This window comes from Microtus oregoni, unplaced genomic scaffold (genome assembly GCF_018167655.1).
Source record: "Microtus oregoni isolate MIOR12 unplaced genomic scaffold, Mior012 000042F_ref0000377, whole genome shotgun sequence".
Classification (NCBI taxonomy): domain Eukaryota; kingdom Metazoa; phylum Chordata; class Mammalia; order Rodentia; family Cricetidae; genus Microtus; species Microtus oregoni.
The window spans coordinates 835,511-846,835 of NW_024543209.1; the positions used below are offsets into that span (position 1 = coordinate 835,511).

The 11,325-nt window shown below is 54.9% G+C and overlaps 1 protein-coding gene across 1 annotated transcript; it reads left to right on the top strand.

Moving 5' to 3' along the window:
• Nucleotides 1-1,721: 1,721 nt before the first annotated feature.
• Nucleotides 1,722-10,965, top strand: LOC121434034 (ninjurin-1). The gene is made up of 4 exons (XM_041632789.1): nt 1,722-1,902; nt 8,255-8,483; nt 9,583-9,746; nt 10,283-10,965. The coding sequence occupies exons 1-3, from the start codon at nt 1,828-1,830 to the stop codon at nt 9,735-9,737; spliced, it is 459 nt and encodes a 152-aa protein (XP_041488723.1). The 5' UTR covers nt 1,722-1,827; the 3' UTR covers nt 9,738-9,746; nt 10,283-10,965.
• The last annotated feature ends 360 nt before the right edge of the window (nt 10,966-11,325 follow it).

Here is an 11,325-nt window from a genome sequence, read left to right on the forward strand (position 1 = left end):
CTCATCCTCCACAAGAACAACAAGGGTTCTTAACTGCCGAGCCATAGATCTAGCTCCTCACCCCTTAGTCCTGTTCTTAATAAGTAATGGCGCCAGCTTCACAAAGCGCTGTCCTCTGTATCTCTTACTTGGTGTCTGACTGTCCACCTACTCCTTAGGGTAGTTTCCACTGCGCCTGCAACAGGACCTGGCATACTGGCAACCTCGGACACCATTTCTTTCTTTCTTCTTCTTAAATAATTTTTATTTTATTTCATGTGGGTGAGTGTTTTGCCTGCATGTATGTCTGTGCATCACATGTGTGCCAGAGGAGAGTGTTGGATCCCTTGGAACAGGAGCTAGAAATGGCTGTGGGTGCTGGGCATCAAACTCTGGTTCTCTGGAAGAGCAGTCAGTGTGCTTAACTACTGACCCATCTCTTCAGCACAAACACCATTTCTTTTTATATTTTATTTTTTCTTTTTCAGTTTTTCGAGACAGGGTTTCTCTATGTAGCCCTGGCTGTCCTGGAACTCTGTAGACCAGGCTGGTCTCAAACTCAACAGTGATCTGCCTGCCCCCGCTGCTGGGAAAAAAGGTCTGCACCTACCACCTCGGGCCAGGCACCTTTCTAATACTTATCTTCCTTCTGGTGGTGTTGGTTGGTGTGGCGGCGGTGGTGGTGGTGGTGGTAGTGTGTGTGTTGGGGGTGGGGGTAGGACGACAACAGTGACAAACAGGATTACTTGGCCTTGAGCAAACGCCAGCCTTACACTACAACACAAGCTGGAAAGAAGCTGCAAAGGGAGAGGATGAGCCTCTCGGCCACAGAATGCCAGTTCTGGGCCCAACTAATCTTCCTAATCGGTCCACGGTCTGCTGACTCCTTCTAGGATGCTAGGGAAGGGAGGTATCAGCAAACACCAGGAGAGAACGCAAAGTGCGGCCCGAGAGCGAGGTCAAAGTCAGGAGGAAGAAGAAACAGCAGCAGGCCAATACCCTCAATTCCCTCATCGGGTGGTTCCTTGGAAGACAACGTTCTCTCACCTCCATGTTCCACCTGGCTTCTAGGCTAGGGGAACTCTCAGGACATGCTACTGGGACACAAGGATCCACGGAGCCAAAACCTGCAGAAGTCAAACAGCTCCTTCTACCCTTGGAGTGCACAGTGCCAGGTCCAAGCAGGACCATGATGCCAGCTCCCCCATACACTAACGCTGGTACATTACCGGTCCTCTCTGCTTCCCTCGGGCTTCTAGAATGCGCAGGAGGCCCTCATTCATATCTCCATGTTCCAGGCAAAAAAGCTGAGGTCCCTAAAGTGGAAAGCCACGTGCTAAGGTGTCCCAGAGTGACTGTTGACACCCTTTTCCTGGGTTGAGTACTTAGCAAATACTGGGACTTTACAGCCTCAGGGTGCGCCCTGCCCAGGGGAAAACCTCACCAGGGGGCAGCAACGGGCACACCCTGGGCCTCACTTTTTAAAGATTAAATGCTCACATTCAAAGCTCGGAGAGGGGCCCGCTTGATCAGCTGCGTTGAGACGGGGTTCCTGGGGACTCTCCGATGCCATCGCGAGGTCAGGCGCCGGGCTACCTGCCCCAGTCATCCATGAGGAGCCTGAGAATTGGGGCCATCAAAACGCGAGCTAGGTTATCCTGGACCAACGCGATTCCAGCATCCGGCCTCTAGGCCTGGGCCCGCCCCGAGTGGAGGCGGAGTCTGGGGGCGGCCGCGCGCAGGGGGGGGGCGTGTCGGGACCGGCCGGGGGCGGACGCACAACCGTAGCCCGCGGCAGAGGCGCGGGCGCGCTTAGGCCGAGTGCTAGGCGGCCCGAGCGGCCGCACCATGGAGCCGGGCACCGAGGAGTACGAGCTCAACGGCGACCTGCGCCCGGGCTCCCCCGGCTCCCCCGACGCCTCGGTAAGACCCCAGCACCCCTGTCCCGGCCGCTGTGTGACCTTGGCTGGCGCCGCCCTCTCTGGGCCCGGCTCAGCAGCGGGCACCTGTGGGTGACGGGCCCGGTGCGCGTGGCGTCCGCACTGCGGGGTGGTGGTGGTGGCCGCTGCCCCCGGGCAAAGTCATACTTAATCTGACCGGAGCACAAGTGGTGGGGTCTGGGGCCAGCACAGCAGGTGGGCAGAGGAGCCAGGAGGTCTAGCGTGCAGCGGTTGCCGTATGGTGCCGGGCCGTGCCACGCTGTGCAGAGCCCCACGTCTGACTGGCCACACTCCTCGGGTGGAGGAGGCTGGCATCCCGCTCTCCCGGACTTTCCTTTCCTCCCACACCGCCCTCCAACTTCCAGTGTCTGGGAGCTGTCTCCTCCTGCGTGCCCTGGGGTGGGCGGGAGAAGGAGTCACCGCCTCCTGGTTGGAAACCAGCATCAGGCAGACAGCTACGTCACCACATGGTGACCACACGGTTGCACGCAGCGGTGGTAGGGGAAACCCGAGCCTGTGCCCTGCTGCGGTCACCTGCCTGTGAAAAACAGAACGTCACCCTCTCAGCCTTCAGGGTGTCCACTCTAGGACTGAAAGGACCTGCCCAGAGTTTGCTCTGCCGAGGCTACAGCGGTGATCGGATGCCCCATGTTGAGGGAATCGTCCTTCCTCACCCCTCACCTCATAGTCTACCTCTGAGCATGCCAGGGCCCAGCCTTCACTAGTACCACCCCGCATGGCCCTCTGGCCCTCTGTGACTTGTTGACTTTGGACATTCCTTCTTTTTCCGACACCCCACCCCGGGGTGGGGGTGGGAAATTGCACCAGGCTGGGATTTTCCACAATTCCCCGTGGGGTAAAATAGACTGGAACAGGGACCTTCAGCCCCTGTTCAGGCCCATACTGTGGGAACAGGGTTGTTCAGGGAGGAGGGACCAGAGGAGCAAGAGGTGGAAGCCTGGCCGTCTGTCCCTGGATGAGAGGAGAAAATGGGACTAGAAGAGCCTTGAGACTCGTTCAGGTGTGACAGCTGAGACTTGCGAGCACTCTGGGAGCAGTGGACAAGGGACACCCTGGCTGTTCTGGAGAGGGTCAGATCTCTCTGGGCCTTTTTTTTAACATCATCTAACTGGAAGAACCAATGATATCCCTCTGCCTTTAAGGCCAGGGGATGCAGATCAGGAGCGGGTGGACAGGTGGTTTAGAAGCTGGTCTGAAGGGAACCCTGCCTGTCCCAGCCCCGGGCCTTGCCTTGCTGTGCCTTCCCTTCAGTTCTATGTCTGTTGAACTCTGCAGACAGCTGGATGAGGTGTGCCTCCTAAGGGAAGCCTGGGCTTATACACAGGAGAGATGGGTTAGGTGCTTGGGAGTCCCTGTCTTGGCTCTGGGAAAGAGAGAGAGAGAAAGAGAGAGAGAGAGAGAGAGAGAGAGAGAGACCCATCCCCCACTGCTTCATTGAAAAGCACAGGTAGGGGAATAAAACTACTGCCTGACAGGGGGTTGGTGGGGAGCAAAGGCCAGAGAAGGCTCCTGTGTGACGGAGTTGCCTGCATTGGCTTGCTGGAGGGACACAGATTTGTCCCTCTGGTTGAGTGGAAGAGCACCCAGGAAGAGGGATCCGTACAAGTAGAGTCTTGAGTCTGAATTATTGAGAACATACAGGGCTGGGTGGGGGGGGGGGGTTGTTTAGGGTCGTTGGGGACAGGATGCTTCCCTGGTGTGTGGCCAGCCTTAAAGGCTGCCCCACTCAATGCCTTGTCCCTCTTCCCAACCTCAGGACCCTACCTCCAAATATCTGGCGTGTCAGCACTCTGTGCCTCAGTTTATCATCTATGAAATGCCGTGGTAACAGGGCTTCTGCTAAGTAAGAACTGTATGGCTGATGCAGAGGAAATGCTTGCAACAGAGTACAGCGCACAGTGGTGTTAGCTATGGAGGCATTCTCATGGTGACACCCACAGAGGCTTGGGGAGGACAGTGCTGTCCTTAGGGTGGAACCTCAAGGGAAACTCAGTTTTGCCTTTGGAAAAAGGAGCGCCCTAACCTCCCAGGTGGCAGAAGCTCCGCAGAGCGCCCTGGTGGGTCTTCTGAAGTACAGCACTCGGCAAGCTCTGCCTGTGCCCCTCCAGATGCTAGGTGCCCCAGAGCCAGGCGCCTAAAGGCCTCATTCATGTCCAGACCGAGGCAGTTGTTGTGAGTTAGCTCACTATTACCTGGCAGCTGTGGAACAGTAAACACAGTTCAGTGCGGAAACACCATGCCCATGTGATGATGCTGGGCGTAGCTTCATGTTAGACCCTGCTGGGGGAGGGGGGGACTGAGTGGAGCTGGGCCGTAGCCCTGCAGTGCCCACCCTGCTCTCTTGCCCCTCACTGAACCCAGGCTGGGGTATCAATGGCCATATCTTAGGTCTCCAGGCCATGTCATTGTACCATGCACACGCCCATTCCCTCTGCCTGGCCTCAGCTGCCAGAAGTTTTCTGTTTCCCTTATTTCTGCTTGCCTGGCAGATCCTAGGACAGTCAGATCTTAGCCAAGTTCTAAAGGCCACCCTAGTGGGCCTCAGGGTAACTCCTGGTCAGTTCTGAGCCACAGGAAGTGAGTCGGCTGTGGGGACCCTGCCTCCTATCCTTCCTGCTCCCTCACTGGAGTTTCCTGACTAGAATGCATATGTGGAACCAGGAAATACTTAGGCTCCCTGGGCAAGGGCAGTGCAGCCTGGGGCACCGAAGTCTGGGCTTTAGATTCAGACAGGGACAGGTGGCTTCCTGCTGGATCTGGCCTAGGAGTGGGTCTGCAGCTCCTGCCCCTGTGCCACAGTAACCCCCACCATCTGCTGGTGTGTAATGGGGTCTCTGAGCAGTCCAGGGTGGGGTCATCAAGGATCTATCTAGACTTAGACCTCTGGGTCACCTAGGACATTTTGGCCTCATGGAGGGCCTGTGTAGCCTGGCCTTTCTTTTCCTTGTTTCTCTTTTTGTTCATATGCTGGTATTGCTCCTTGACTGCAGTCAAGTCTGTCACCGGGGAGAGCCAGGCACTGAGTAAGGGTACATCCTGGCCCTGCCATTTGATGCAGCGTGCCCCAGCAGGTCATGAACCTCTGAAATCATGGTATAAAATCCCCTGGATTTTCACATCTGTTTTACTGATAAACAATCACCCTGCCGGCCATTGGTGTGGCGAGATTGGGAAGGGCAGGGTGTGTATATAAGGGACAACACCCTGCTTTATGGATCAAGCTGATGGGCACAGATCCCCATCTAAGCTTTGGGGGGGGGGGGTCCATAGCACTCATTGTGCTATGACTAAGCCAGCCCTTAGGTGCCCACTCCCCTCCCACCTCATCCATGAGACAGGCCCTGTCAAGTGCAGCTCCCTGTATATGCTGACTACTGCACAATGTTCCTTCTTGGTGTTTAGAGGAAAACAGCCTACTTGATGTCAGTTCCCAGCTGCCTCTGAGGCTTCAGGGAACTCCTGCCAGCCCTGGAACATATTAACCAGTATATTTTCTCCCTCATCTGCCCAGGTCACTGGCACAGGGTTGGCAGGGTTTTCTAGCATGCTCGGGCAACTAGTTAGGCCCGCAGGGCTCCCTGATCTGTGGTTGGGTGGCCCAGCCACCCTTGGATCCATCCTATTGTATATCCTGGGAGAGGCCATCAGCACGACTCAGGATCAGACCCCAGATTGGGCCCCTTCCCAGCTGCATGAAGCCCCAGAGGCCTCAGAGGGTGGACACCAATGGTATGTGTGCAGGTGCAGCCCTATCCTGGCTTTGAATGTGGATCTTCCACTCCCTGGAGGTATCCTACAGAGCTCCCAGAGACTCCCATCTCCTGATCCCCTGAGAAGAGTGGTGTGTCCCAGTACTCAGTGGCAGATGGGTTTCCCAGAGGGCATCCCCAGATGTGAAGGTAGGGGGACCTACAGTATGTGGGGGGCACAGAGCCAGGCTGTGGGAGGTGGAGTTTAACACCATGCAAAGGCCTGCTTTGCCTTCGGGCCTGTGCCTCAGCCTGAGGCCCTTATCATCTTACAGGGTGAGAGGGAAGCAGATGGCTGATGGATCATAGCCTCTGTCAGTCCCAGGGGCTGTGAGCCATCCCAGGCTATTAGGTCCACAAGCCCCGTGGCGTATGTGAGACACAGACAGGGCAGGACTGGCTGTCCTGAACTAGACACAGGGCCCCGTGAGAACTGTCCTCTTAGAGTCTCAGCTGCCGGGACTCTGAGCCCCGAAGTTCAGACTGTAGCCTGGCCCCCAACTGCTGTGTAGCTTTGGAAAGAAACTTCCAGTGCAGAGCCTCAGTTTACCCCTCGAGTGAGAACAGCAGAGACATAGGAATTTGTGACTAAGAGTCCTGAGAGCAGAGGGGGAGGTTAGGGACATGAAACAGCTCCTTCATGTATCTGTTCCTTGTGATGATGTGATCACCAAGTATTTAAATGGTTCAGAATCAAAAGGAATTCTTCCTGCCGCCCAGCAGCCTGCAAGCTTAGCCTGCGGCTGTTATTGCATCATTCATCCATTCTCTGGAGTTGGAGTTCTCTGCTCCGCCAGCTAAGCTATCAAAAGTTCCACTTTCTGTGTTTATGTATGTATGCATACATGTGTAGGCACATTTATCTGTGTGTGTTTATGTGAAGATACATATATGTATGTGTTATGTGATACATGGGCTTGCACATACACGCACACACAGTACTCGAGCACATATGCACACCTATGTATGTCCATGCATTTGTAAACTTCTACAATACATACAACTGCATATGCATGTAAAATTATACACACATACCTATATACATACTCACAGACGAGGAATGTGCCCTTAAGTAAGAACTGTTACCAAAAGGAACTTGCTATTTGAAGGGCAGCTTACTTTGAAAGCAGGGGTTGGGATGTTCCAGCCCAGGCTCAGGCAGCAGAGCCCACCTGTTCCTCCCACCACCCACACTGCCTTCCTTCTTGAATGCATGACTTCAGAAAAAATTTCAGGCACGCACACTGTCCAAGTAGAGGCATCTGCTTTGGGCTTCCCAGCCTGCAAGAAAATAGTCACCTGAGTGCAGTGAGCGCCTTCCCCACAGCACCGCCTCCATGCCCTGTATCTTTCATGAGTCTAGAAACAGGATCTTTCAGGGTGGCCCCAGGTGGCTGACTGCCAACAGCGGGTCCTGGCTACCTCTTTCAGCTCCATGCCCATCCCTGGAGGCTATGATGCGGGCCTTGAAGGCTTGTGGGCACCAGCGGACAAAAGGCTGAGCCTAGGTCTGGTGAGACTTTCCTGGGTAGCTGAGAAGGGGCCAGGGCAGCTTGAGAGAGCTGACTGGCTCAGTGGAAAGAGAAAACTAGCCACTTAAAGGTGCCTTAGAATGCAGCAAGCCAGTCAGAGAGGTGACCTGTTGGTACAGGAGAGGGACAGGTCCTACCAGAGGGATCGGGGAGGTATACTGGAAGCAGGGACCTCCAGAGAGAACCTCAGAGCATGGGAATATCTGGAAGGGGAAGCCCTGTGGGTAGAGAGAGACTACAGGGTCCTTTGTGACTAGCAATGAAAGAGAGGTGGGAGGTGACCTGGGAAGTGGCCTCCGGGGAGAAACAGGGACTGACTGAGATTAGCCATAAGAGAAGAGAGAAGGCCACCAAGGGTTGCCCACCCTGAAAGGAGCTCAGAACTCTATCTCTGCCGTTACTCTGAAAATTCAGGAGACAGACATCCTGTTCTACTGCATGCAGGTTGGTGGGGCATCTGTTGAACACCTGCTGTGTGCTCTTGGTGCCACATATCCATGAGTAGCTTTAGCTAAACTGGGTGGCGAGACCGTTCTGTAGGGTGATGCTGAAGCTGGGGTTATTGTCTGTATGTGAAGCTACACTGAGGGTAGTGAGGCTGGGCCTGGGAGGTGAGCCAAGGCAGGGTTGACCAGACCTTTGAACTCAGCCCAGGAAAGATTAGTTCAAGCCTGGGCCAGCATGTGGGAGCCTGTCTACTCCCACCTCGTGTCTCTTCCTGATACCAGTCAGGAACGTAGACTCTGAGGAAGGGGAGGCCCAGGGTTCCCAGGGAAGGAGGACTACCTGCTCTTGTACAGGATAGAGAGGGCCATGGTATTTCTCTGCTGGAGGCCAGTGTGTGCTGAGGATGGTGTTCTGGCTTCCTTCTCTCCAGAACATTACTCCAGGGAATTTCCTTAGAGTAGTGAGCACTTGCCAAGGTTGGGGCATCAGAAGCCCTACCTGCAGGGGCCTTGGTAATTCCCCGCAGCACCAGGAAGACCCAGATCCCCAAGTTGACCCTGCCTGCTGACTGCCTTGCTCCCCACAGCCACCCCGCTGGGGCTGGAGGAACCGGCCCATCAATGTAAACCATTATGCCAACAAGAAGAGTGCTGCGGAGAGCATGCTAGACATCGCACTGCTCATGGCCAACGCGTCGCAGCTGAAAGCCGTGGTGGAACAGGGCCATGACTTTGCCTTCTTCGTGCCCCTCGTGGTCCTCATCTCCATCTCCCTCGTGCTGCAGATCGGAGTGGGCGTATTGCTCATCTTCTTGGGTAGGGTCCATGGCTACTTGCACAGCCCCAGGGATGGGTGGGGAGATACATAGGGGTAGGTGGGGGGTAGTGGTTTCTCCTCGGATACTTGGCTCTCAGGTAGCCAGGTTTTTGGTCCAGGCTGTGGGTTCTCCCCTCTGACCCTGTCCTTTGAAAGCAGAGTAAACTTTAGGGTCCTCGGGGTCTGGAAGATGGTATAGTGCAGGGAAGGGGGAGTGGGTTCCCTGCCATGATAGCTTCTGTCAGCTAGTCCTCCCTGCCCAGACCAGCTCAGGCCTGACTTTGCTGTCTGTGTCCAGTAACAAAGAGCAGCCAAGTTCCACAGGAGACAAAGAGACCCTTACCTAGGAAGCAGGGATGAGACTTTGGGTCAAAATGTGATAAGGGGACTCTGGTTTGGGAGGTGAAAAGGAGATACTGGGGCATGAGGTAAAGAGAGGGGATGCTGGAGATAAGATGATTCTGGGCCCACAAGGTGACTTTGGACCTGGACCACTGTCTCCATGGACAGGATGCCCAAGTAAAAACCCAAAGTGTAGAGTGCAACCACTAGTTCCCAAACTTAATCACTGAATGTGCCCTCAGCAGGCAACCCACTTTCGTTGGTAGGCACAGATGGATAGCAGATAGGAAAGTGCCTGGGGTTGCCAGAGTTAGAGCAGATGTCATCAGGACAAGTAGGGCTCCAGATTTGCTTTCTGACAGTGTGACCTTGGGCTAATGAGGGGACCTTCCGGGACTTCATGGTCCATACCCGTGCAATGGGTATAATAGCACAGCCTAGGTTAGATTGGAGGCTCCATAAACTAAGGCTCTTGAGTTCAGCACTTTTGCCTTTGAAGCAAAACCTGGCCTGGTGGCATTCAGAAGTGTCGTTAGCTTCACACATAACCTGCTGGGCTTCTTTTCCTCGTGGAGAAAGTGGGGAATATAGAAGGTAAGCATCCATGCCTAATTTTAGCAAAGCAGGTAATTTTTGAATGGGGAACAAAACACTAAATATGGCCAAGAGCCCTACACCGTCCACTCAACACACTCCCGAGACACTTTGATCCGGTCCAGGCTTCCCTGGGCAGCATCTACTCCCTCTCGCCCACAGTCAAGTATGACCTTAACAACCCAGCCAAGCACGCCAAGCTGGACTTCCTTAACAACCTGGCCACGGGACTGGTATTCATCATCGTGGTGGTCAACATCTTCATTACGGCCTTTGGGGTCCAGAAGCCTGTAATGGACGTGGCACCCCGGCAGTAGGGCACCCAGGTGAGTTGCTACCTGTTGCTACCACCACCATGGGAGACTTGCAGGGTATGGTGGGTTCTAGGCTGGCTGTCCCCTCATGTGGCATGGCCAGGCCGCTTACTAATCTTCTGAATGTAGTCCTTGATGCTTCCTGAGTATGTAGGTCATCTGGCCAGGAGGCTGGTACCAGGGCCTGTGGAAACTGGCCCCAGTCCTCCTGGCTCTGGAGATACTCTTCATGGTTATCTCCAGAGGTTTCAAATATTTGGTGACAGCATGATCTGCTGCTGCTGACAGCTGGAGTAGTGGCTTCTGCTAGGTGGGTGGCCATGATCACCATGATAGGCCCGTCTTTCAGTCCCGACAGAGACCCAGGAATATTGTATTCACCGTGAAAGGGCTGCAGCATCTTGCCCATGGTGGATAGATCCTTACACCCAAGACCAAGTAGCCCTGATGCCCACAAGCTGGTCACTGGCATGGACTAGGTACCCCGTCCAGCCTGGGGCACTGTTAGTTGGCCCTTGCAGCACTCACGCCTCTTTTCGTCTTCCCAGAGTCCTTAAAGTGATCTGACCCGCAGCCCAGCTGTCCAGACCCCTGCAGCTGCCGTGCCCTCCAGGCATCTCTCCTCTTGTGTGCAGCACTCCCTTAAACCACCAGAGCCCAAGCTGGCCACCACTGGACCATGGCCAGGGATGGACTTCCATCCAACTGTGACTGCTGTGTGGGCAGCCACCCAAGGCATGTGGGATCTGGATGCACGGCCATGAAGATTAGAACTGGACAGCCCCACAGAAACTCATGCCCGGAGAATGGTCGCTGCCCACCCAAGGACATGCAGCAAGTTCACGATTGGGCTCGATGAGGGGCCAGCACTGGCCTCTGTCTCAGGACATTCCAGAAGGACCAGGATATGCCCCTCCCTCTGTTGATGCATCACTGTCCCTATTTCCCATGGAGCCTGCACAGGTCACCCTGGAGACTGCTGCCTCTGCTGTTTCCTAACCCCCGGACCTTGGACAGCCAACGGTATCATCAGCTCCAGAACTGGCCAGTGGTTCTAGCCTCAGTGCCTGGGCTTGGCTGCCAATCATTAAGAGGCAGCCATGCCAATGGGGGCTACAGGTCATGCTGGCACCATCTGCCAGCAGTGACCTGGGAAGAACCCTAACCCCCTACTCAGGGGTTTAGGCCCCACTTTTCTAATCAGGAACGACAATAAAGCTTATATACTTCCCTGCTGGGTTCCATGTGCCACCCTCCCCTCCTGGGGCACCACCCTCTACTCCCAGACAGCCCCTCCCTGCAGGGGCATCAGCACATTCTAGCTAGGGTCTTTGGGATACCTGATTGAACTCTCAGCCTTTCCTCTTTCTAGGGTAGGTTTTGAGGCAGAAGTTGGGATCTGAGGCTCAACAACCTTTATGTACAGAGCAGTTTTAAGAGAGGCTGGGGAGATAGCTCCGTGGTAGAGTGCTTACTACACAAGTTTGAGGACCCAGGTTCAAATCCCCAGTGCCTATGTACAATTCCAGGTGCAGTGGCTTGTGCTCAGATTATCAGTGGGGGGGTAGCAGAAGGAGCCCTGTTGTCCACT